We start from the raw sequence: 27,240 nt of genomic DNA, 5'->3' as shown, positions 1-27,240 counted from the left end.
TTGAAGAGACTATTTTACCTGATTCATTCAGAAAGTGAATTGCATGAGGGAGTTCATTTTCATCCAGTTGTAACTGGCCTTCTTGTACCAGTTCCAGCAAACGTTTCTGATCAATTACAGGAAATTCCACTGGGACATTTTTACGTTCCAGCAAAATTCTCTTTTCCAGCTCCAGGTAGCTGTCAGGAATTAGCTGACCAACCACTGGCTGATCTCTGATCTATAAAATTAGGAATAATCTTAAATGTATTAATTTATTCATGTGAAATGCAGAAAATAAAACTAGGATATAAAGTGTCTGTGCACTCAATAGTAGCAGAAAGGAACAAAACCACTTATTTATTGACTAACATGGCTCCTGAAAGTTAAATGTAAGTAATTATTCTTTCAGAATTGTAATGTCTTTCTATAAATAACTACTCAGAAAATAAAATATTTCCATATTACTTGTACATAAAAAATAATTGAGGTCTCTCAGAAGATGCTGTTTCAAAGAGAAGCTTTGGTTCAAAGTAAAAGGAAAATATCACAATATAAGCAGATTATATTATACATCTTCAGTTAACACAATGCAATAGAAAAATTAATAAAAAAATACTATATTTCTTGTAATATATAATATCTTTAACCATGTCTTTAGGGAAACTGAGGGTAAGAGGGTAGTAGCTCAATTAAAAGTCTCCACTGCTGGCATTTAGTGGACAAGAGTATAGAATGAAATAAATTGAGCCACATGAGTGACACAAACAGGTGCTTTGTGCCTGTTTCCTGAGCCTCCATTCCTTCCTGCAGACACCCTTTGATATTTGGTAATCACTAGTACCCAGTCAGGTTTTCCTTTCTCCATGCATGCTGACCTACTAACTTTTTTGAGGAAATGGGAAACAACTTTCCCAATATTTACAAACTGGCTTCTTAAATGTAATCTTTCGCTCACCAATGTACTGTGATGTTTTTAATGTGTCGAAAATATAATTGGTACCTCGTGCAGATGAAATTAATGCCTTGTGTAATTTCAAAGACTTTGGAGTACTTGATGACAATGCTGAATACTTCACTAAAGTTGTCTAATCTCTAAACAGACACCTTGGAACATTCCTTTCACAAACTACCTATATCATTTATGGTAGCTACCTCATTTCTTTCAGACCACCTTACATCTGTGTAGAAGTTTAAACATCAGTTTAAGTCCTAGTCTCAAGAGATGCAGACATTAAAGGAACAACATTTTTCAAAAAGCAGAACTTCTCTTGGGGTGTTGAGTAAATATGGTGAGACACAGAGCCACATAAAAACACCAGCTCAATTCATGCCTACTGGATGTATGAGAAGAAGAATTAACCCATTTCACTTGAAGAGGGCACCTCCTTGCCATTTAGGACTGGTTAGCTGTTCCTTGCACTGTGGAATGAAGTTTGGGAGATTTTGGATATGGCTAAGATGCTAATTCCTGAGAGAAACAAGAGAGGTGTGTACACCTTAACTCATTAGTAGCACCACTGGTGTGAGGCCAGTCATAAACACATAATTTGCCCTATAAAATCTTCCAAGCAATCATTCAAAAGAAATTTGGGTTCTGTTATGATTTATGAAGCTCTTATTGATTTTTATGGAGCTCTTACTGATTTAAGTAGCACAGAACATCACCTTTTATCTTTAATGTGTTATGACATGTATGAAAAATGTGTTGTTGCATAAATTAAAAGAAAAAGAAGTGCGTTATTTTTGTTACAGATAAGATTCTGCCTTTCTATGAGCTCTGTGCCTGGGCTGGGCTCTTCATTTACACTTATGGCTTCATGCTGTGGCTGAGGATAGAGCAGGGAATGAGTTGGGATGACTTTGGACACAACAGAAATACAAGTGCAGATATGCCAATCTGGGAGGATCACAGTCCACAGGATATTCCCTTCCTGCTTTAATTCACTTTCCTCTTTATAGAAATAGTTTCATGCTATGTAAACTGAAATCAGTAATTGGGAAAACAGTTGGTTTTCACAAACCACAACATGATATTTCCTGTCCCCTGAAATCTTGCAATACTTCCTGATGCCGCCCAAGAAACCAAGGTTTCAATTAAATTTCTTTGTAAGACAAAGATGGCTCATTTTTAATTAAATACTTGATATATGGCCCTAGTGCTTGAAAACAGAACTTAGTTGGTATGTTTATTAAGTTGAATTTTTGGGAAGAAAATCAAATTAAAACAAACCTGGCAATCTTCCTTCATCATTTTGCTGTGTGTAACATTTTATAGAAGGCAAGATGACTTTGCTATCACACAGGAATTTATTTAATTATGTATTAATGTTCAAAAATGTATTCACTTAAGTAAAGCAAGGATATTTTCAACATTAAAACAATATATAGCTTACCTTGAAGTGAAGACTCTCCTTTATGATGATTTTCCGAAGCCTGATAATGGAATCAGATTCTTCTGTAGCATTGACAAAGTGGTAATCCTGGATTGCTGGGAAGCCTCGCTTGTTCAACAGCTCTCTTGTAATTTTACTCATGCAGGCCTTACGTTGCATTTCATCAGAAATATCCAAATGAGTGCCAACAAGAATGACAGGGGATGTTGATGCTCGAGCCTGTTAGTGAGATCCATACTATTGATTAACTCAATAGCAAATGTTGATTTTAGTATTTTATATTCACATAAAATGTGAGCAATTAAGTCAAACATTGAGAGAGCTGTCTCCTTCAAAAGAGAAATATTAAAAAACCCAGCTTTTTCTAAAAGGAAAGAGTGTGCATCTGTATTTCATTCTTTGCAGATTAACACTATTGGCAGTAAAATAGAGAGACATTATTTGTTAAGAACATCCAACAAAATGGAAAAGCCAAAAGAAATGGTACTTTGCTAGCTGTCATTGGAGCAGGGCAGCAGTGAAACATCAGCAGGTACTGCACAGCAAAGGAGAACACATCAGAAGTGATTTTCATCAACACTAAACTGACTGCAGTGCTGTGTCCTATATCACTGCCCAAGGTGAAAAAGTGGAAAAGACAAGAACAGTAAACAAACTCTTTATGTGAGTGTATTTCCCAGTCATGGCTAAGAAGCCTACAAAAAGAAAAGACAAGTAATGCTCACTCATCATGTAATGGCCCCATAAATGGAGATAAATACTTAGAAAAATGACAAACACACAGGCAGATTCTCTAATTCCTATTAATAATAGGATACTAAGCACACACTTAATAGCATGATTGCAAGCCTATATCTAGTCAGTTTTAAATTAGTCTAATTCTAATTTCCCCAAAATTTATACTGGTGTAAAAGAAAAATACAAATTTAACTCATTATTTCTTTAATACTATTCCTTTCTTATTTTTATCAGTAAATTCAAAATATTGCCAAAATATACAAACTATTATTTTGCACATCACTTTGTACAATTTTAAGTCCAAAATAGTGCTGATCATGTCTTTTTGTGTGTAAAATTACTGTCATATCCAATACATGATGTATTTCAGCTCTTGCTTAATATTACTGTTACTTTTTGAAGAATGTTTTTCTTCTTCCCCTATATAAATATTTATGGTTCATTTTCTGTTCATCTACAGCTCCCTGGAAAGGAGAATTCAATTCTGTATGTCTTACCTTGATGTTAAAAAGCCATGGCTTCATAGCATCCACCTCTGCTTGTCCTTTGCTGAGATCATAAACAGCAAGATACAAAGCCCTCTGGGTCATGAAATGAGGATGGGTGCTGTAGAACTCTTCTTGTCCTAATGATCAAAAATTTCCATTATTTAGTACTTCTTTGACTAAACATCTTCAGATCACAAAAAGGCAGAGGAACACATGTCCCCAGACCACAAGTTCACAAGTGAAATTAGTGTTTGCAGAAATTTATATAAATTGTCAGAAAACCATAAAAACTACAAATTTTAAGAAGGCACTCTGTGATAGCTGATTGATTGAAGTTAGTGTTAGAACACATACACTGGTTTTTATATCAAGTGTAAGATTTAACTGGATAAACACAGTTGCTGCATAGACAACTTAAAAGGTTGTGATTCTTTGAATATTTCAATACTGAATTTCTCCCTCACTCTGTCCTTTTACCTTCTTCTTTTCCTTTCTCCTATACTTTCAGCAACTTCAAAATAAATTCACATAATTAAGCACTTAAAATTACAACTAAAGCTGGACACCCAGCTTGAATGATACTGGTCTGTGCTTATGCAATGTGATGGACTGTATTTGACAGAACTGTTCAAAAATAAATTTTCTATAGCCTAAAATAGCCCTGGATTTTAGAAGTGCTTCTGTACTCCCCCAAACTTAGAAAGTTTTCCAGAAACACAAAGTTCAAAGACTTGTCCTAAGTGCTTTGCTGTCTGTTACCTTATAAACCTGTGATACTACAGAGCCTAGAGAGACCCAGACTACAAAATGGAGAAAGAGAGTTGAATGCAAGATTCTTCTGGTGATTACATGCAGTTTCTTCCTATTCTGAAATGATTATTCTAAGTATTATAGTTGAAATGAGTGGTCAAACCACATTTGGTGATAAGAAATTCTTGAGGCCTTATATTAAATTTGAGGGATTAGCTGCTAATTTACAGAATTCACTCATTTGTAAGTGGTCATTGGACTGTTTGTGATTCTATTGTCCCCAGTTTGAATTACCACAGATTGACTCTAAGAATAAGTAATGCATTAAAATGTTAGAAAAGATAATAGTAAAGGAAAATAAACTCAGGAAATACCTCCAAAGTCCCACACATTTAATATAAGTTCCTTCTTAATTTTGCCTTTCCCTTGAATGATCCAGTCTTTTACATCAATGCCTACTGTAGCTTTTGGAGAGCCCAGTTCTGTTCGTTTGCTTCTCATGAGTTGTTGCAGCAGGGTAGTTTTCCCACTCCCAGTGTTTCCAACAATCATCAGCTTCATTCTGTTATAAGGCACAGCCTTCTTCAGTCGCTGTTGAAGAAATCTGGTAGAAAAAAGTTTGCAAAACTCACAGAAGTGTATAACAGAGAAAAAGACCAACAGAACTCAAGAACAAAGAAAAATCGAGAATCATACAATTTTTGTTTCAAATTTTCAGTATCTGTTTGATATTGCTGTTCTACTCTAATTTCTGGTTTGAAAGCTAAAGTTTAATTCAGAATGTGTCTTTTTTTGCTTTGCAATTATCCCAAAATTGAGCTCTGTGCAGTACACTAGGGAACAAAATAAACATATTACAAATAATTGGTAAGCACCATTTATTGCACAGTTTACAGAAGCATCAAATTCAAGAGATAATACTAGTACGGTCTAAACCACTCTATTTTATCTGTGTGTATTGATAGCATAACCTCCCATAGAGCAGCATGCTGGAGTTCATATGACAAGCCAGCATGTCTTTTCAAAACAACATATTATTTTCTCAATAATTCTCTTTAGTACTGTAAATCCCAAGAAAGCAAACCAGGAATATTCAAGAACAATAGGGCAACAAACCTGATAACGTCTCTGGCTTTGCATCCCACATGCTTGAAGTCTAAATTAAGATGGAGTCCTTCCAAAGGAAGATCCCAGACTTTGGACAGTCTTCCCATTTCATCAGGAAAAAATCTCAGATCAGGATTATGACTTACATCCAGAGAAGTCAAGTTCTCTAGGAAGCCAATCTGAGGAGGAATCTAAATAAAAGAACATTAATTGGGCAACTAAATGTTAAAAAAAAAAAAGAGAACTATGAATACATTAATTATTTAACAGAATTGGGTATTATTTTTACTGCTCTAGTTACTTTTTTTAATAAACAGGCCTAATATCCCACAGTAAGAGAGAAAAGACCTTATAAGTAATTCAGTATACAAACTGATTACATGACACATTCCAAGCAGAAATGCTGAATATAATACAGTGATTTTCCATCACAGAGGAAGGAAATATTTACACTTACATACCATTTCACTAGTACAATGCAATGGTATGAAAGGTGACACAAAAATCAAATGAGCATTGAAAAATTGCATTCAACTGAAAAGCAATTAAATTTTCCTTAGGTAGGTAGAATCTGACACTTTACCTCCTTTAACTTGTTGTGGGAGAGGTGTAGCTTTTCTAGCCTAGACCACGCACATGCTTTTTCACTCAAGTCCAAGACATCTATTTGATTATGATTAAATAACAGCTCCCTTAAATTTAGTGATTTCCAGTGCATCGGTCCAGGCAGGCTTGTGATCTTGTTTTGGCTTAAATCTACTGATCGCAAACTAAAAATGAAAATAAAAAAGAGAGAAGTTAGCAAATGAAAAAATAAAACCCAGATTAGCTGGAACCAAAGAAGTATTAATTTTTAATAAATAAGTAGATTATTTGTCAGAAGAGATGATTTTGTAACTGAGATCCAAATCCAAATAGATCTACTTGTATGCAAATACATGTATGTGCAGAAATTACATAGTTCACCTAGACCTATTGGACAAATATGCTGTTTATGTTACTATGAAACATGAAGCACACCAAAATGCATGCAACACCTTCTTGATTTGTCTGAGCTGGGAGATGTAGAACCTGAAAACTATTTTTTTCAACACATTCATTAAATCTGCTGCTGTGAATGTTAGCATGCTGAAAATGTGCAATATCCATGTTAATTTCATTAATATAAATTCCCAAATCTGTGGATCTGCTCTCTCTGTGGTGCCATCAGCACTCACATCTCCCCATACATATTGGATCACCCCTTCCAAGCACTCCCTCCACAACCTCATCCTAGTGATCTGTTAAAAAAGCAAAAGTCCAATTTTCACATAAGTAATGCTTTGAAAGTATAGCAAAATAAATGTCACATGCATCTCCTTCTGGAGGAAGTGCTTTTCTTTGAGAATAAATATCTCATGTTATTTAGGAAGTGAAAAACTAATCTCAGTAGTCTTGTGCAAAAGTCTGCAGAACTCAAAAAAGAAAAATTGGTGATATATTTTTATTGTTGGTTCCCAGGAAATATGAGATTAATCCTAGTATTCTCAGCAAGATTTGTCAGCTTCAGCTGTCAAGGAATATATTTTCAACAACAGCAATTTGAATCTGAGGAACAGAATTTTTCAGAATCATTAAGAAAATGTGACTAATTAGTCTTCAGTTTAAAAGCTAACAAGTTCTGGATTTAACCAGTGAGGATTCCCTGAAAATCACAGAAATTTCTGCATAACAGCAATTTTGTAATCAGATTTTCTTTATCAAGAACTTGACATTAACATCAATGAATAAAAGAATAACTTACTGTGGTAGAAGAAGAATTGCTTCTGGAACATTAGTAAAACAATTCTGGGATAATTTTAAACTTGTTATGCTGGATGACAAGACAGGTATCTTTTCTAGAGCAGAAAAAGGGGTTAATCCTATGATTTTAAGAATAGTTTAAATTATTTTTAAGACTGGAGTTTAGACAGACTAAAAGGTCAGTCTACTATTTTCATACAAAATATCACCTACCAAAGGCAGAGTTCAAATCATATTTCTTAAAGCTTATTAAAAACTAAACTCACAAAATTAATTAATATATTGGTTTTAACAAATTATACATTGTTACCCTTCATCTCCTAGTGGCATTAAACACCAAAATAATCTTACTTACACTTTACTGTACTGCAAGTATACGAAAGATTCTCATGTGACCAAGGATTTGTTGGGTCTTATTCACCCATTCATTCTGATTCATTCTTATAAAAATGAGTCTAATGGTTCAGCTGTGTTTAATGCAATCCTAAGAGTTAATTACCTTCTGAAATAATGTGACAGTAATTTCTGAATGGAAGATTTTATGTCTTGAAAGAATAAATTCTAACAGTAACTTATGAACTCTCACAGTATAAATGAAAATCTAATTTGTATAATTTTTATTTTGCATAAAGTGATTTTGACACCTTTGCAAAAAATATGCTAAGCCACTGACCCACACTCTGGATGGACTCAATTCAGTTCCTTAACACTGGGTTGTAGTGATCTGCCCTGTGCTACCTGAGCTGTCTGTACAAGGCTTAAAGATCAAACACAGGAGCTATGGAAGATCTGTTTTTTCATGATTCAGGGCATCTCAAATGGCACCTGCATGCAGGTGAACCAAACACTCTCTCTTGTTCTGAAGACAATGCTGAATATAGTGTGGTAGATATTTAATCACAGCATCATTTAGGTTGGAAAAGACCTCTAAGACTATTGTGCCCAACCATTAACCCTATACTGCCAAGTCCGCCACTAAAGGCCTAAAGGCCACATTCACATGTCATTTAAATACCTCCAGAGATGCTGACTCAACCATTTCTCTGTGCAGCCTATTCCAGTGCTTCTTACAATGAAGAAATTTTCCCTAGTATCCAATCTAACCTCCCCAGGCACAACTTGAGGGCATTTTCTCCTGTCCTATTGCCTGTTCCTTGGGAGAAGAGGTTGACCCCACCTGGCTGCAGCCTCCTTTCAGGCAGCTGTGGAGACTGCTAAGGTTCCCCTGCAATGCTCCCCATCAGACGTGCTCTAGACCCATCACCACCTCCTCTGCCCTTCTTTGGATTCACTCCAGCACCTCAACATCTTTCTTGCAGTGAGAAGCCCAAAACTGAACACAGGATTTGAGGTGTGGCCTCACCAGGGCTGAGTGCATGGGACAATCCCTGCCCTGGTCCTGCTGGACACCTACTGCTGGTACAGGCCAGAATGCATCTATGTATTACAGTACACTATTAAACCTGTATTAGTACTAGATTTGCAAGCCAAATCTCAATGATTTTCTCTTCTTTGAACCTTCCTCAACAGTGTGTACAATCTCAAGTACACTCAGACATTTTTACAGCATCCACACGAAATGTAGGAACAGGAGGAGTTAGGTGAGTCAGATCCAATGACTGGAAGCATACTCTATGCATCAAATCAAAAGCTGATGCTTAGGAAACTGTATAAACAAAGACTAGTACTTGTGGTACTACTCTTTTCTGTTCCCCCAAGACTCCAAATGTTGGTGGCAGAGGAATTTTATGATTTGGAATAGTTTCTAGAAGATGAATACTGTTTTTGCAGATACTTACCAAGAATATTCATCCTGGCATTGAACTGCTCCAGTTTTGTACAGCCCATGAAGACATCCTCAGAAAGGGATGAAATACTGTTCTTACTAATGTTTAAAATTTTCAGGTCTTTCAAGCATAGGGGTGAACATAAGCATGAAATTTTGTTTCTGTGATAACAATAAGAAAAAAGACAATCCATGTTTTATTTAGGAACTATTAGGTAAAAGGTGAAAGTAGTGTTGATCTGACAAAGTCATCCTTACACCAGTAAAGCAAAAAGAAAACTTTATCTACACTAAGCCCGACCAGTCAGCAAAAACACTAGTACATGTGGCAACGTGGAATAACATAACTGGTATTAAAATAAGTTTAATTAATTTGGAGACCAAGTGTCAGAATGTATTGCAAGGTTTAATTTTTTGATTACATACTGAAGCTCAATCCCATGCAGGGAGGATTCTTGCATTGGTGAGAGGTTCTGTGTACTAAAAATATGTGTTTGCAATATTACAGAATTACTAACAACAACTAATTTTTTTCAAAAAATAATTCCTGTATGGAATGCAAATCAGGATGAGTATATGATTTTACACAATGTATTCTGGGAAGAAAAACACTAGAAAGAGGAAGAGAAAGATCTCAAAAATACAGAAATAAAAGATCCATCCACTGCTATGCCAGGATAGTATCAATAACAGAGTTCACCGTCTCATTTAGCATGAACTGTAGGAAATGAATGAGACAGTCTCTGCAGTTTACAAAGCTATCACCAATTTAAGAATTCCACATGGGCATGAGTTACCTCACTAAGAAATAGGATAATAAGTGCTGGCAAACAATAAGCTACATGTTTTACCTGTTTCTGTCATATAAAACATACCCATACCAACACCTAAAATTACATTACTGCCACTTCCAGAAAAGCTTTTATGCATATGAAATACAGTGAAAACTGTTTTGTGTATACAGAAAACCTAGTTGAATATGTCAGACTACACAGGTCTGTGGATTAATAGTAATGGCAGCAGAAAGAAACTGAAATACAACTTATTTAGTATGTTAATGAAACAGCAACACTATTAGATTCTATCAAGGTCCAAAGTCATTCTCATATCTTGTACTTTGTAATCCAACTACAAAACCTGTAGGAATTTACACATTTGGAAGACAATGTCAGTGTTTCACCAGAGACTAAGCAACCATTAACATGCGATAAAGGGTCATCATCTCTCTGCATGACAAATCTATCATTTCCTACTATGTTTGTTATGCTACAGTCCATTTACTCATGTTACTCACCCTTCCAGCAAGAGCTGTTCCAGATTTTCAGCAACACTTGTAAGAAATTCAGGAGTGCACACCAGCTGATTGTATGAAAGGTTAAGTTGCTTCAGAGTTGGACATCTGAGGCACGGATCCAAAGCCAAGGAAGGTCCAATGTCATTTCGCGAGATGTCGAGATTTGCAATACAATTCATTTTCAGTAAGTAAGTCGGGAAAGAAGTAAATCGGTTACTGTGCAAATCCAGGTAAGTCAAGCATTTCAAGTTCTGAAATAAAAGGGTAATTTGTGGGTAAAAAGTTAAAAGAAAATATGAATTTATATGTTTGCAACTGAATTATATTTTTATACAAATTATTAATTTATTTATATTTATCTCACACAGAAAAGAAGCAGAAAGTAGCAATCATACCAATGTAACCTATAATATTTCTATGAAAAAATAAAGGGCATTATTCAAAAACAATTAGCTCAATTTAATAAAATTTAAGCTATTAATTGCCTGCAGTTCTCTGTTCCACTGCCACTATTATGCTACTTAATATCACACATCTTAAACCAGTTCTCTGCAGTAAATTACTTAAAACAACCCCATGAAAACACTTTTATTTCTAATTAACATGAATCCACTAAATGAAAGTTGAGTAAATGTATGAGGCATGCCAAAATATACACCCATATTCTTGAGTACTATTGCTATGGATACATTATTACAATATATATTGATTACATTATAAGAGATCAACACTTGATTTTAACTAATTTCAACTTGTGTTACATAAAATTATGTAGAATTACTTCACACAGCTGTTCTGGAATGTTTGTAAGAGCATTTTGGTGGAGCTCCAGTTTCTCAAGGTGTTCCAGATGACTCGTTAAGCAGCTGTTCTGGCTGATGGCATCAATATTCTCCAGCTCATTTGATGAAAGATCTAGTGATTTAATATATTCTTTCTCTGAGATCAATGAAGAAAGACTGTCTGATGGTCTTATATTTGATGACAATTTTGAGACTCCTTCTATTAAAACAAAAATGTGAAAATACCATTATTTAATTTATCACAGGTAAAATTACAATAATTTAGCTGGAAGCTAAAGATGCAGAAGAGAGTGAGTGTTTGGATATTGGTTAAGATCCAAATCCAAGAAGTATTCTATTAAGACACAGAAATTTATAAGACAGTAGGGAAGGGGAAGAGGTGAATGTTTATGCACTACGCAACAGAAGGAGCTTTTGAAAGCTAATAAGGGCAGTCATGAAATTCCATTGCCGACATAAATTATTTGTGGAGCCCAAGAAATAAAAATCGCTATATATGCATTATTTGTACTTTATTGTAGTATTTCCAGAATGTATCCTTCTCTTAAAGAAATATATAATATGCCTCAAATCTTTGCATACTATGTTTGTGAAAGCATTAAGGATTCAAAATCTGTTATATACCTCAAATTGTACAGTTTACTTACTAGGGGATTCATCTGAGAGCAAGAATTTCCGTCTTTGCTTCATTAATGGTTCATAATCTGAGCCAGGTCCCTGCAAAATCCAAGAGAAAAAGCATTTAGGAACATATCCATGTTCTGAAATCATCCAAATTCAGTAAAACTCTTTTTATTGTGATTTCTTTTTATCACAATTTCTTTTTATCAGAGCTTATAGGGGGAACACAAAAAAACTATTATACACTTGAACTCAAAATAACAATAGGTCACATCTTTATAAAACATACTGATTCAGGAAATAGGAAAGAATGGTAGATTTAAAGTGCAGTGGAAGTAGTGCATTTCTGGTAACCCAGAATGATTTTCACTAGGGTGCAGTAATAGGGTGGAGCAGAGTATTACAAAATATAACTTTCACCAGGAAAGCCAGTCTCTCCAGTTTCCTTTACAGTCAATGGAAAGAGACAAGCTCCTTCCAAAGGAATCTGACTTCGATTCCACCAATTTGTCCTCTTATGTCTTAGGCCATCAGTCTCCACTGATAATTACTTATGATCAGCTTCACTAGGGGAAGTTAAGTTTTTGTGACTGGGCCCATGATCCTGTATTTTCATTTGAACACCAGATTGGAAATTTGAACACTTCAAAAGGTTGTCTACTTTTTAGTGATCATAATTTTTTGCTGACATAAACTCATCCACACAGGGCACCAGAACAGAAGGAAACACTGAATGGCAACAGTGAGACAAAGCCCATATGGTTACATGACCTTTCCTGTCACTTGACTATTAACAATTTTGGAGTAGTCTACGTAGGTGGACTTAAAAGCCTGGAATGAGCATGGACCTGACTTACCACAGAGTAGGAATGTCGCAGCAAAGTAGGAGAACCTCTCTGACACGCCATTTCCCTACAATATAAATCAGCAACTGCAATGGAATTGGACTTCTTTTTTGTAAAAAGTGGACCTTCACTCCCTTGAACAAAGGAACACAAATAGTAAAAAATGTATTTAAAGATGAGGCTCAGAATTCAACTGTACTATAGATGCTGACATACAAAGAAGAAATGCATTTCAAAATCATCAATACTGGCAAGATCTCACTGGTCAATTCTGTGTGCAACAGGCAAGAATGTTGTCAGTGTTTTTTAGAGCAGAAGGACCATACTCACTTGACATTCTTCAAGTAGGACCTGCAGGTGGGTTGCAGGACCTGCACTGATGATTTTTGATACAAAATTTCCATTGGGTTGGGATCATGCATGTTTCATAGCACATTTTTCTGCTACTTCAGTGTAAATAACTTTTTAAAATAGAAAAGAGTTGTATTTCAATAGATAAATTTGCACTCCCACATTTATTGAGAATGAAACATCAAATACCACTCTGGATTTGGTGATCTATGAGACATTTGGTGTCATTATCTGGAGACATTTGATGTCCCTTTTCTCAAAGCTACTTTTAAAACTTCCAAAATGACTCCTGCATTTTTTTATGATAACAACATTTCTACATGGGGCAACAAATAGACTATAGAAATTAAAAATGGTGCTGAATGATATAAGGAAAAGAACAAAGCAGAATAAAAAATTTCCTTAGGATTCTCTGATTCCAAAATTCAAATTCTTTATCTATGTTGATTTCAAGTAATCAGCTATTCTAAAACAAGAGCAACATTTGGACAACAAAAAAGATACATTAAAAATTAAGGCTAATTTCATTATTAAGTTGCTGGTGTTTATAGACAGAAACGCTGTCTTTCTATAAGTTAAAGGCATTCAAATGTCCTGGTTGCAAAGAATGGTGTTGGGCTGAACATAAACCTGTCATTTAGACTTTCTGATCAATTAGTTATCTTTGGGATAGGGCTTGTTTCACCTACTTTATTTGTTAATAACATAGTCCTCTGTACCAGATCTGCTTTTAAGAACTTTATTTACAGACTACTGAGGAACAGAGAAGTTTCTAGATCACAATACACCTGACTTCATGATGAGACAAATTGGGCTCTTGAAGCTCTTGCTTTTTGTCAGACAAGGCTTTAAAGGCAGCTCAGAAATAGACAGGAAAAGTCAAAATCTAAATTCAGTTGCAAGAATCTTACTCTTTCTCTCTACGAAAAACTGAATGCATGACAAACTAACTCTAAATGTATAACTGTGTAAAATTCTTCAAGGTCTTAGTTTTGTAGATGAAGCACATACTCACCACAAACTATTTTCCAATGCTACCCCAAACAAAATTTTAGATAGAAGATTTTTTTCTTCATAGGAGGTGTTAAATCTCAAATACAAATAAACAATTGATTTATGGCCATAGTCTAACCCTTGTACATTAGATTTGGATTACAAAAAGAAAAAAAGAAAAGAAAACAATTACCTTCACTATCAATATCATCACTCAAAGGAAAAATACTGTCCACTAATGGGTCAGGTATGAAATTCCAGTCATAGTTTCTGTCCACTCCATCTTCAGACAAGCTTGTGTCAGAGGAGGCTCTTGATCTATCCTCTGAAAGGTTCTTCATCTGGAATTTGAGCACCATCCTTGCCAGTGCAGAACCTGCATCTACAGTGTACAAGAAATGGAAAAGATAAAATAATCTCCAATAAATCCAAGTAGCTTCAAAAAAAACAGAAATAACTTGATTTATTTTCAAAGTTTTGCCGAAGTTTCTATAGTAAGCTGAACGCTATGAAGAGATTCTCAACTGAAAGTCTTCACTGAAAGCACATTCATAGTATCATCGAAAGATATTGATATAAAGATATATACTCACTCTGTTTTCTTGTTTGAGTAAGTTTATCTGGGAACAAAGGAATGAGCCAGGAAGGCTCTAATCTGCCAAAACCAAATCCTCCAAGACAAATACTGCTGTTGGTGACATCAAGGCTAAGCTTCTTTAAGAGCAAGCTGATGATGTGGCTATCTCCTCTCTTTATACTGATGGTCAAAGCACTCCGAACATCCTGCTCTCGAGCACCACTGGCTAGTAACAATTCCACCAATTTAGGATTACTTCCTTTCTCACAAACCTAAGAGAGAAAAGCAATTAGAACAAACCAAGAATATGAAGCATTCAAGTAACACCTCAGACTGCATTAAGATGCTTGTCTCAAATTCAGAGTGACTTTATTTTTAGGATTGTGTCTCTCTCAATTATGCAATTCCTTACTCCTTGAAGCATATGCCTGCCTAAGGTGCCTGAGTACCAATTCCAACTTTCATGCAAGCTTTGCCCAAATTTATCAAATGCTTTAGATCTGCAATTGTAATTTTTTGTCATGAGTGCACACAATTTTCAGGCAGAAATGAATGGTAATTTATCTAGTTTGGTTATTGCATGTGGCCTATTGCAACTCCATTTATTTATCTGTTTAGTGGAAAACAGACACTTAGGGGTTACCATCTGGATATTTAATGAACAGGCAACAATAGTCAGTCTCATCAAGCCTTGCCTAATGATAGTGAGCTCAGCTCTACTGGTAGAGATTGGCCACTTCTCCTGGGCAAGAGGCCACTTCTCCTGGGCACTTCTCCAGTGACAAGAGGACACGGCCTCAAGCTGCTCTAGGGTAGGTTTAGGCTGGACATCAGGAAGAGTATCTTCACTGACAGGGTGGTTAAGCATTGAAACCCTAAGTGGTGGAGTCCCCATCCCTGGAAGTGTCCAACAAACAACTGGATGTGGCACTTAGTGCTCTGGCTTAGTTGACAAGGTGGTGTTCAGACAAAATTTGGGCTTCATTATCATGGAAGTCTTTTCCAACCTTTATGTTTCTATGGTTCAGTAAGCTCCTCCCAATCTCCAAGTCTGCATTACTACACAGACCAGTGATTGTGAGTATTAAAAACATTTTCTAGAAATACTTTCAGTTACATCAATATGTCCACTGAGGTTTGCAAGCACTGATTCACACTCTGTGAATCAGTGATGGTCAGTTCCAAACCCAGCTGTGCTTCATCACCCAGAAAGTTCCACCAAGAGAACTGAACACTTCCTAATTCTCTTCAGGCAGTATTGGTGGGGTTCTCTCAGACTATTTAAAACTTTGACACTGAACCAAAATAAAGAAGTGCTTATGCATATCACTTAAAAAAAATTAAATTCAAAGGTGGTCACAATTATCAAGAAGCACTTGTGGGCATGTGGGAGCAGCATCTCTGTTCTCTGTGTTTTGCCAAATAAATATTTACATGACAACACAAAGGAACCCAAAAGCACAAACTTGTAAGCAATAAAATTGTATATATATTTCCATGTATTACCTGATAGATCAAAGAGTTTGTCTTTGTCTTCTTATTAATATCAGCTCCCAGTAGAAGTAAACATTCAGCCATAATACTATTGTACTCCATACATGCTTTTTCCAGCATTGTATTTTTTAACTCATCATTTTCAGCTATTTTAGCAAAACATCTACAACAGAGGCTTTGAAACTGAATGGGAAGACAAACAATAAAAGTTAAGGAAAAAAAGCACCAACATTTTTCAGCTGTGGAACTGTCAGAGAAAGAAGATACCTGTTGATCTCGCTGGTCAGTGAAACACATAGACATCTGGTAGAAAATGACTGTGTCAAATGACTCATTTACCAGCAGCTTTGCAAAACAAGGTGACAAACCAAGAATTGCCAAGATTGCGTGAAATCCCTAAGAACACAATGAGAACATTGAAAGAAGTACAGTGTTAAAAAGTGTCGCTTTAAAACAGGTCATGCAACAAAATCAAAGTTCAACCAAAAGACTTGTGCTTTAATTTTGTTGTCTTACTTTTAAACATGCAATAGTTAACAAATAGGAGAGGTTTGAGAGAGAAGGCAGGAAATAGCAGGTATCTCTGTTTATATAGCTGTAGTTACATGCTTGTTTAGCAGACCCACTTAAACAGATATTAACTGACACTTTGAAAAGTCAGATGTGCACCATAATATCTGACAACATCCTGCCTGGCAGTGACAAATGTCCTTGTGATTTTCTGAAAGTGTAAAGAGGAAACAATCTCCTTCTAATGATATGGAATGAAGATACATCCCCTATTCCAGTGTGTTGCTCTGTAATCCCTGAATTTAAAAAGAACTATTAGACTAAATAAAAAAATTAACAGGTGTATCTAGTAAGTAAGAAGAAATACAAAATTATCCCATGATTCTGCAAGTAAAGTTCACCTAGAAGGATGAACTGGGTAAATTATGGACTCTTTGTCGAAATCCAATTGAAACTAAATCATTTAAAGCAACTTCCTTATTCCAGCATATTTTTTTATTTCTCTCTACGTTGGTTGCTAAGCTAAATGTGGAAAGGCTGGACAAAAAGCAGCAAAGAAGGGAGGCTGTATTTGCAATATTTACATATTCATCTGAAAGAGAAGTATAGAAACTCTCACAGAAAGCTGATATCATGTGCAAACTCTATCCCACTAGAAAAATGAAACTGGTAGCAAACAGGGAAAACTTCTGAAGCAGAGGAAACAGAACTTTACACAAGGATTAAATGTGTGCTTACAGACAAAGAACTCTCCTTCCATATACAGATGTGGGTCCAAAGTCTGACAGTATTCCAGTAATATCTTTTCTTAAATACAGCATTCCTACCCTAAGCTTAATCCTGGTGGCAAGGCTTGGAATGAAGTCATCTTCTATGACTTCTCAAAGAAGGGCAATCAGTACTCTAATAATGGTTACTTCATGAAATGGTTACAGATTTACAGAACAATGGACCACAACTGAGAAATTTGTTCTAGTTTGCAGATCTCAGAAGGTTTAGATAAACAGTTAACCTATCCATTCTGGATTGAATATATGCCTCCAATAAAACAATCTCTACAATAAATGTCTCAGTTTAATTAGAAAGGTTCTAGTAATCTAGTAATTTCAATAAAATCAAACTGAAGTAAGTAAAATAATTAATTATACTTAAATAACTATATTAAAATAATTTTCTATGGTTCTGAGTTTTGTTTTTATCTTCAAAGGCAGAAATAACACATACATGCATTTGGATTTCAGTGACTTCTTTAAATCGTCGCAGAGTAGAAACCAGAACTGCTGACAGGACATGCATGGTTGCAATACACAAACTCTTCCGCGTAATCAAAGAGCGTAGAAGACTCAAACCCAAACACTGTATGTCTAGAAGAAAAATAAATATTATTCAGACACCGATAGTTCAGACATTCTGAGTGGAATAAACCCATGATTGAAGCAGTCTTTTAGTAACATTCCAGAAAATTACTTGTACAAGCTATTATAGGGCCAGGCATAACAACAATGTGGGTGAACCTGAGGACTGTGAAACACTGCAGCCTTCTCTTGCCATACAACCTACATCACATCCAGCACTAAAGGGAGCAACAGATCTGGTACAAACCTCCTACCATGTCATTCTCATTCTGCTGACAAAACACCTTCCCTACCTTGTTCATCTGGATACATCTGTAGGGTGTGAAGCACAGTGTCAGTAGCTCCTTGTTGGGTTAAAATTTCCAGTGCACCAGTGCATTCAGCTACAGAACCAAGTAGTTTTAATCCACACTTCTGAATGCTAGGATTTCCAATAAACTAGTGGAGAAAGGAAGATAAAATCAGATCAAGATTGTTCTGCTTACAATGGCAACAGAGGAGTTGCTTGTTCTTAAAGCTGCTCTACAATAACAAGTGAATGTTGTTCTTAAGTATGTGAAATTACAGGTGATGTGACAGTAAATAACAATCACAATTCCAAAAATATTTTCTTATCAACCATCAGTTTCAGATGCTCATAACTTCCTCAGATTTTGATATTTGCTTCTGAAAATATTCCCTAGCTACTTTCTAATGAAAAATTAGATTTTTTTCCTTCAAATTCTCATTGATAAGTTTACACCATTTTTCTAGGTCAAGCAGCGGGAGAAAATGTACTTCCTTTGTGGTTAAAAAAGAAGAAAACATGGTTTAAATGTGGTTTTTTTGAGAACTGGAACAAGTGATAAACACGCTGGCAACTGAAAAATATTAAAAGAAAAATATATGAAGCAACATACCTATTACTATCCCCCACTTTTAGATGGAACAACCTAGATGAGGCCTAGAACTCTGTCACAGAGAATGTCACAGCCATCACAAATCTGCAAAATCTGCAAAATTATTTCAATGGAGTCATGTCCATCTTCCTCCTCATTCTGTCTCTAGTTTTTAATTTAATTGACACATTTGTGTCAATTTCTAGACCTTCTGGCTGATATTATGGTACTCCAAACCACAAACCAGCTTCACTGAAAAATGCAATCAGGATGATCAGAAAACACTGAAGACCTTCTCAAGCAAAAATTATTTTTACCTCCTTTGTTAACTCGTCTATCTGATACCTTAAGGACAAGATGTCTTTTAGACACTCTAGAACTATTTCACTGATACATTATTTGCTCTGACTTCTACATTAAGAGACATAAATTTCCTTGTCTGAATCTGTTTGGCAAGCATAAAATTACTGAGAGGGACTTCTAAAAATTTAGGAATTGCTATGTTTTGATTGTGGTCATGTGAACCTTGAAAACCTTGTAGAGATTGGATTCTTCTGAAGGCCATGAAATTAAACATTTCCAATCACTAGGATTTAATGTTAATTTGCTGTGCAAAGTTCCCAGTGTTTGCATAGTCTGAAACAGCCCTTCATTTTTCAGCTTCTCTTTCAAGGTACTGTGATCACTGTATTTTACAGGGGCTGGAAAAAGTTGAACAATGAAAAGAATGCAGACAACTGAGTAGTCCACTCAGTTCTATGTGTAGCTGAGGTGTAGGCATGAGGACACTTTTCATATGTACACTAGCCTGTTTTAAGAAAAAAGAAATATCAAATAAACTGTATCCTTGAAAAAAACCTTAGCTTTTTCTTTTTTTTTAATAAATATCCTTTGGAATTACTGTATAAAGAATCATCTAATACATTTCAGAAATGAAAGTAAGAATAAACCCTGGAAGATTCATGAAACTTGGGAGTTAAAAGTAATTCTTAGAGTAAGAGCAAGAGTAAAGAGTAGGGAAATCAATACAGAACTAAAACTCACAAATTATTCACTGTTTTAAGTGTAAAATAATGACAAAATCCATAAGAATAAAGCTTAGACTATACCCTGTTTAAAGCATTAAGCACCAATGAGTGAGTTCCCTCCAACAGACACTGGCTTTTAATGACTTTTCCTGTAAGTGCAAAAGCAGCATCTCCCACATCTCTGGAAGAACCATTCTGGTGTTCATTCTTTGTATCTGCAACAATGGAAAACAGCCTTCCTCAGAACAGCAGATTTCATATGCTCCCCACCATTAACCCAATAATACAGTCTAACAAATGAACATTGAGGTGACTCTGAGAGCATATTTCGTATCTTATGGTACTTTCAGAAGACTGCATTGCAGAGACTGGAATCCCTCCAGATTTACATTGTAATGTGAGTACATTGTGCTTGAAAGGAAAATTTCACCACATATTTGCTCACTGCTTACTATGAAAATACGAAGTCGTGCCAAAGAATCTGTTCTAAGGTACATTGCAATATATTACTTTTTTGAGCTATGGAATTTCCTGACACCTACTTCAGAATGCCTCTTCCTTCTGGTAAGGTGACACTATAGAGAAGCTATAAACTATTTGTTCTTGCTCACTTGGCAGCACATCATACGACAAATTTTACACACAGATGACATTAAGTGGAGTATCAGCATATACAAAAAAAAGGTCTTTCAGATTTACCCTTCTTGTAGCATTTGGCACTTGCAGTCAAGTGACACTACAGATAGTACCCAGAGATCCTTTCAAAGTCACTTCAGCATTCATATTTATTGTGATTATTATTTTTCCCATGAATTAATTTTTTATTCCCTAATTAACCTACAAGTTCCTGCATCCAGTTGGTGCATTCTGTGTTTGATTACACTTTAGAAGGGCCTCACTTCCAGGATACTGGCAAGCAAAGCAGCTCGCCCCCATGTTAGAACACATATATAAAATCTAAATCTTGCTCTTCATTGATAAAGAGGAAAGTATTAGGATTAGAACTCAAACAATAGAAGGAAACAGAAAACCTGCAATCAGTCTGCATATAAACCAGGTTACTATTTTCAGAGTTATTAGTTTTGTAAATGTTCAGCTCATACTGCTGAGAGATACTTGCAAAAAGTTGCTCTGAAAAAAAAATCTGTACTCCTACACTCAATATCAGAGGAAAAACGCAAGATTTATAGCAGTACACTGACAAAAAGAGTTAAAACTTTTCCAAAATTCTAAAGCCATAAAATTAGTGAAGAGCATTTTTTCACCCTCTGGATTGCTGATAAAGAGGTTTGGTTTTTTTTTAAAGGAACTGCTAACTAAACAAGTCAGTTTGATTTCTCCATTTTGATAGAAAATATGTACATATTTTATATCTTTAATAGATCACTGTCCAGTTTTTATGTTCCTTATGTTTGATAGAGGCACTATCAAAACAATTGCATTTTGTGGTACAACAATGTTCATGTCATTATCATGGTTTGCTCTCAATTAAAGGTCTTGATGATGCAAACCACAATGACACTGATAGCTCAATACTCTCTCCATAAATTCCTTAGAAGGAATGGGGCTAACTCTTCACTGCTGAAATCAAGAGGAAATCAGCAGTGATAATTTTGGTCTGTTACCTTCAATACCTCAAATATTTTCTCCCATCTTGTATGTTGCTAAAGACTTATGGCTGTTCTCTGCTATGTACAGAACTGCAATAATTTTTTGCCCATTAAAGACTGTCTCATTAAATAAGAAAGACTAAAACCCAGCTATCTGATTCTATTCTCCGATTTGGTGTATGCTTTTGGATGACTTACTGGGTATCATGAAGTGTAAAAGGACTCGAAGTGCTTCCAGTTGTACAGAGAGTGATTTTTCATGTTTCCTCATGGCTTTTACAACTTCTGATACTGCTACTGTCATTACATCCAGATGAGGGAAACTGAAAATATTGTTTATAAAATAAATAAAAATAATGCATTTCCAAATTTCACATGTATTTTTCCTTAACTAACACTGTATGATAACCCTTTGGAACATTGTAAATCTAAAACATAAATTAAACTGTGGTACTTTTCTTCATCATAGCAAACTATTTTCATGCCATTCAATTAATTCAGTCTGTAAACAATTGCATCCTAGCCAACAAAAAAGTAATATTAACAAAATGGTATTTTAATAATCAGAGGTAATTTTGTGGGAAATTTCTTATCTCTCAATGGAATTCAGTGTGCCTAACAGAAGGGGAGACTACCCAGTAATTGTCTATTTGAATCTCACTGCTCAAGAATCATGAAGGGAAGAACATGCAGCTCCCTACATACACTCCCCACCTGGGCATTTGACTACAGGGCTTACCAAATTCCATGTCTTAAACAGGGCTGTCAGTTTGTGGTCACTGACACTACCGGTCAACAACTTAAATGTAATCACTCTTGGCACAGAATCTCAAAACTCTTCACCATGAAAGTGGACATGCATTTCTAATTTTATTACCTTCCTTCAAAAACATGATTCAGAATCCTGCAGGCACTTTCAACCACTTCAGGAGAATGTGGATGTTTCCTCATTATATCCAAAACATTCATATGTATGCCTTTAGCCAGTAGTGTCTTCCTAATATTTACTAAAACACAAAAGAGCAAGCATCCTATAAGTAAATCTCTTTTTCTGTAGTTCTCAAAACCAACTTTTTTTTTTCAATGTTTTTGCCTCATCAAACAGTCATTATAGTATAAATTAAAATGGGAAATAATTTGAGCTGAAGCTGACTTATGTTTGCATAGCTTAATCAAATGCCTTGTAATTTCCGACTGTCTAGTAAGTTTCTATACATCTGCTACTTTTACTTAGGTAATGTTAACATGGGAAGAAGAATGTATTGTCTCACTTATATTTTCGGAAATGTTCATTCTTAAACCTTTCCCTTGTAATTGCATTTTGTGATCATGTAGTAAAGCTAGAGCTTAAAACTTAAAAAAAACCCTTATAACTTCCAAAATTAAACTTAAAAAATGAACTTATATTTATTAATTCTCTTTACTTTGTTAATTCACTTTTTGCAAATTCAAATATCCAAGCACAAGTTTTAGCTATAACTGTAACTACTAAAAATTAGAACAATATTAAAATTATCATAGTAACTACCACCAAATCTTGTTATTCCCAGTTTAGTACATCCATTGCAGATGGTTAGTTCAAGCAATACTGCATTATGCCAGAAGGTTTTACTGAGCTTCTTTATGTCTATAATTTCTGCTGTAAGCACATTACTTGAGGGGGAAAACAAAAAGAATACTAATTAAAAATAAAAAGAAGAAAAACTTGCTTTAGACTTCCAAAAGGAATCAGAGGCCCAATTGTCAGGAACATGCTATGAGAGTACCTGGTACATGACAATAGTATGCATACATTTATGAGGTCTATTTCTCAGTATAGATACATATTGATCTCACAAATAATTATAAAACCTTTTCAGGTTTTATGTACTTGGATGGCTCAATAAACTGGTGATAAAACAATGCTTTCTCACCTATAGAATGGTAATTAACTGCTAGGATTTTTCTTCCTATCTAGCCAGTGGTTTTCCATGTGAAGTATGCAAATCCCTTGAGGTCCATAACCATTTCAAAGGATTCTGTGAAAGTTATCTAATAAAAGCAGGCCAACTGTCAGTAGGCTAAAATACTCTACTCAGGGGTCCACATCTCCACTGAAAAATTTTGAGGGGGTCTCCAAATTGAAAAAAGTTAGGAAACCATGTTAGGGACATGATCAGGAGTGAAGCAATCTTGAAAACTGTCATGCACATGCTTAAGTTTCTACACAATTTGATCCAGTGAAGTCAACAGGACTGTGTTAAGCAAGAAAGTGGTATTTATTGGGCTGTGTTCCTTATTCATGTGATTTTTCAACAAATGCTCCTCTTGACGAAATTCAAGCATGTGATAAATATTTAAACAAGCATACAAAGAGAGCACAGTTTTTTTCATGTCTCCTACTCCAAAAAGTAGCAATTGCAACACATAAACTGGCAGAGAGCTCTTTATTTCCTCATATTTTTTGATACTAGCCAACAGTAACTTTTTCAAAGCAAGGAATAAACCTCCTACTTATCACAATAACATAATATTTTAATCACAGGGAGTATTGCATTAATTCAACAATACACTAAATTCCCTTTAATATTTTTGCAATAACTTTCTGCTGAATGAGAAAGAAAAGTTAATTAAAGTCCCTTACCATTTTGTTGTGACAAAATTGCCAAGGTACTAGCAGCTGCCTGAAACACTTTTGAAGAGGAGTGCATCAGCATGGAGAGCATCACTTCTCTATCAATTGGAAACCTTTCAGAGAGAAACAAATCACTGCACATTGATTGTATTACAGCAATTACTTCATAATTGAAGTTCAGTTTCTTAAAAAGGTATTACATAATTACAATTTCAGGTGATTGCTCTTGGTTTCTAATATGTTTCCAGAGCAACAGCTGACAGAAAACCCTTTTTAACCTATGCAACTTTGTCTAGTCTGAGTCTCACTGAATTCCTAGGGACCTGAATTTCCAAGGGACCTGAGGTCCAGAAAGGAAACATGAAACCATGTTTCCATGGAAGCCATGAACAGGCTTACAAAAACTGAATGACTAAAATTTTAAGAAACTCTGAGATATAGTTTAAGTAAAAGGAATTTTGTGTCTTATCCATGTCCAGTAAATTCTCCCTAATGAGGCAGCATCCCCTCTACAATGCCTTTTCATCTGTTTTGTGGGAAAATGAGCACTGCTTTTCTACACACCTTACATGCTAGGTATTCTAATCTTCTCTGTTTTCCCAGTTCTTACATTCTTTATCCCTATTGCAACTGAAGACAATATCCTTATGAACTGTAAAAGTTAGCTCTAATAGGCTGTGTTCTGACCCTTTATGAAAACACTAGCAGATTTTCCTGAGTCAAGGTTAGCACACTTTGGAAGAAACTTTCCCAGGTGTGATTGATCATCATGCATTTAATCTACTACAATATTAAAAATAATTGAAAAGTGAAACATTAAATAGCTTAATAACAGACACTCATTTTTTTTCATTTCCAAAAATCTGGGTTAAGACAACACTGACTGATTATCACCATCTCCAATCTTCTCATGAAGGTTGCGTTGATACAGAAACAGATTTTTCAAAGCCCAGCACGCAGCCTCCTAAATATAAGCCAAGACAAAAAGATTAAGAAAATATACCTCTACAAGATAAAAATATATGAAAAAACTTAAATAGTTTGCTTTTCAGTTCACAAAAGAGGTACAAGGCACTTTATGTAGAAATATAACAAAATGTACACTGTAATATTCTTTATAGCTCAGATAGGCCCGAGTTACAAATATGTGTGACAGTCTCATTATTTGATTTACATTTTGATATCTATTTTAGGCCAAGATTAATTCTTCTGCTGACGGGCTTGTGTTTGGCTGTTGTATACAAAAGAGGTATGTAAACAACAGTCTTTGCATGGTCAAAGCTTCAGGTACAAGCTTCATCCTAACTACCTACATTTCATCCGAAGAAGTAACTAAAATCTCTTAGATGAACATAGAAAGGCAGGAAAGGTAAGATTTATTCTAAATCTAGGTCAGACATTAAGGTCTTTTTTTGCCTGAGGATATGGATGAGAAAAGTATGCTTCTAAACATTTTATTCAATACATAATACAGTCTTTCCATATTCCCATCACCCATAATTTCTTACCAGCACATCTGTATTTTTTCGGTGCAGCTCTAATGCTCTGTAACACGCTTCCAACCAGCATAACTTTTCTTCCTCCTCCTCTTCTTTTCTTTCCTCTAAGTCTCGGTTTAAGAATATTGTTTCAGCTTGAAATATAAAATATTTACAATAAATTCTTACTGTGAACCAAAACACCTATGTCTTAACCTTTCTGTAGTCATGGAGGCACTCACACTGGCAATATGTGTGAAAAACAGTGGGAAGATAAGCCTTTTCTGGGAAGGGAGATATCTTTTGATATAAACTCTGAGACAGACTTGAAAAATGTCTTCAAGGTTATAAAAGGAGTGAAAAACTTAAGTGTAGTGTAGTAAACGGGTCACATAGTTACAGATCAGCCTAGGCTTTGGCTCTGAAAAGACCTGCATGTACCTCTTTTTGTTGTGTATTTATGTACAGAATACCACAGACATAAAATATAACTGTGAATCATTTGCATGGAACCACTTATTACAGAGCCATCTACACCTTGAAACAACAGCTATTAAAAAACAAAATGCAAATTGCAGTTGCTAAGAGCGAAATAGCCCAGAAAGTGCAACAGCATTTGAAATATATAATTTTCTACCTGTGATTTTCAGCAATTAAGGGAAAGAAAGAGATACCAACACTGAGCATAATATCTGAGGCATAATGGAATGTGTACTGATATCCAATCTTTGCTATTTTGGGGACTCTTAAACAGCATTTATACTGACTTTTATATTAAACAATTACTAAAGGACAAAGAGGATTAGATTCTTAGTTTTTTTCCCACTAGCTAACTAATTTATGACTGAACTGTATTCAAGAAAAGTTTACATCTTTTAATTGATTTCAGAACTCAAGCTCAAGCATTGGTTTTGTGTTGCTATCAACTGCCACAATATGAGTACTGTCATACCTGGCAAACACAACATCAAATCTGTGTTCTTATCACTGGAGATGTTATGTTACGTAGGGATTATCCAAAATTTGTCTATGAATAAGCAGCTTGCTCTGTTCAGATCTGTGAACATAACTTACCAGCTCTGAACACGGTGCAGATGTTGGGCATATGATATGAACAGTCTTATCATAGTGAAACAGCAAACTGTAATCATGTAGGAAATCCAACTTTGTTGAAATTGTCCTGCCTGAGGCTTTTGTGTTATAGAAATGGAGTTTGAAATTATTATAGGAAATTACTAGAGTGAAAAAGTTAACAAGTAGACAGAGATTTACTCACTTAGAAGAGCCAAGCAACTGAGAGCTGCAGCTTGTAACGTTGCATTTTCAGGATATGTTGTAACAGCCTTCACAATGACTTCTGGAACCTTATGTAATACAAGGATATTGAAAAAATTTCCTGAAACCAGATAAGATATCAAATTAATACAAACACATATCTAGAGCTTTACATGCATTTAATATAAATTTCTCAGCACACAATGCACAAACTTTGTAACAAATGCTGTTTTTCTTACTACAGGGCTTGACACCAAAATTTTATTTCTAGAAATAAGAGGTTAAGGATAAAAAAAAAAAAGGGATCTACATTCTTTGTGTGCCTTTTAATTTTTTTTTACAAGAGGCAGAAGTTTAATGCAAAATGAAACACACACTGTCATCAAAATGAGAAAAATACAATTGGTGTATCACTTGCTAACTTCCTGCCAGGAAGCAATGATTTGATTTATACTCTGACACAAGTAATTTAACCCTAGTTTACTCTC

At 35.2% G+C, this 27,240-nt stretch overlaps 1 protein-coding gene across 5 annotated transcripts in view; it reads right to left on the bottom strand.

The window, feature by feature from the left end:
* LRRK2 (leucine rich repeat kinase 2) overlaps positions 1 to 27,240 on the bottom strand; it is a 63,128-nt gene that overhangs the window by 20,727 nt on the left and 15,161 nt on the right. For 4 of the 5 annotated variants that reach the window (XM_021539110.3, XM_021539114.3, XM_021539115.3 and 1 more), the window contains 25 exons: positions 26,754 to 26,873; positions 25,508 to 25,632; positions 24,884 to 24,963; positions 24,009 to 24,112; positions 22,263 to 22,392; positions 21,584 to 21,708; positions 19,857 to 19,990; positions 18,163 to 18,307; positions 17,739 to 17,878; positions 16,272 to 16,400; positions 16,017 to 16,187; positions 14,527 to 14,782; positions 14,127 to 14,315; positions 12,602 to 12,723; positions 11,771 to 11,840; positions 11,102 to 11,322; positions 10,321 to 10,571; positions 9,040 to 9,188; positions 7,242 to 7,359; positions 6,042 to 6,228; positions 5,468 to 5,649; positions 4,726 to 4,955; positions 3,611 to 3,738; positions 2,376 to 2,594; positions 19 to 220 (listed from right to left, as the gene is read on the bottom strand). In XM_021539110.3, coding sequence (XP_021394785.2) covers positions 19 to 220; positions 2,376 to 2,594; positions 3,611 to 3,738; positions 4,726 to 4,955; positions 5,468 to 5,649; positions 6,042 to 6,228; positions 7,242 to 7,359; positions 9,040 to 9,188; positions 10,321 to 10,571; positions 11,102 to 11,322; positions 11,771 to 11,840; positions 12,602 to 12,723; positions 14,127 to 14,315; positions 14,527 to 14,782; positions 16,017 to 16,187; positions 16,272 to 16,400; positions 17,739 to 17,878; positions 18,163 to 18,307; positions 19,857 to 19,990; positions 21,584 to 21,708; positions 22,263 to 22,392; positions 24,009 to 24,112; positions 24,884 to 24,963; positions 25,508 to 25,632; positions 26,754 to 26,873 — 3,927 coding nt within the window. The remainder of the gene's footprint in view (positions 1 to 18; positions 221 to 2,375; positions 2,595 to 3,610; positions 3,739 to 4,725; positions 4,956 to 5,467; positions 5,650 to 6,041; positions 6,229 to 7,241; positions 7,360 to 9,039; positions 9,189 to 10,320; positions 10,572 to 11,101; positions 11,323 to 11,770; positions 11,841 to 12,601; positions 12,724 to 14,126; positions 14,316 to 14,526; positions 14,783 to 16,016; positions 16,188 to 16,271; positions 16,401 to 17,738; positions 17,879 to 18,162; positions 18,308 to 19,856; positions 19,991 to 21,583; positions 21,709 to 22,262; positions 22,393 to 24,008; positions 24,113 to 24,883; positions 24,964 to 25,507; positions 25,633 to 26,753; positions 26,874 to 27,240) is intronic. The other variant, XM_021539111.3, reaches the window with a different exon arrangement.

Source organism: Lonchura striata, chromosome 5, assembly GCF_046129695.1.
Source record: "Lonchura striata isolate bLonStr1 chromosome 5, bLonStr1.mat, whole genome shotgun sequence".
Classification (NCBI taxonomy): domain Eukaryota; kingdom Metazoa; phylum Chordata; class Aves; order Passeriformes; family Estrildidae; genus Lonchura; species Lonchura striata.
The sequence above is the reverse complement of the archived record's forward strand: the minus strand, read 5'-3'. Positions and strand labels throughout refer to the sequence as shown.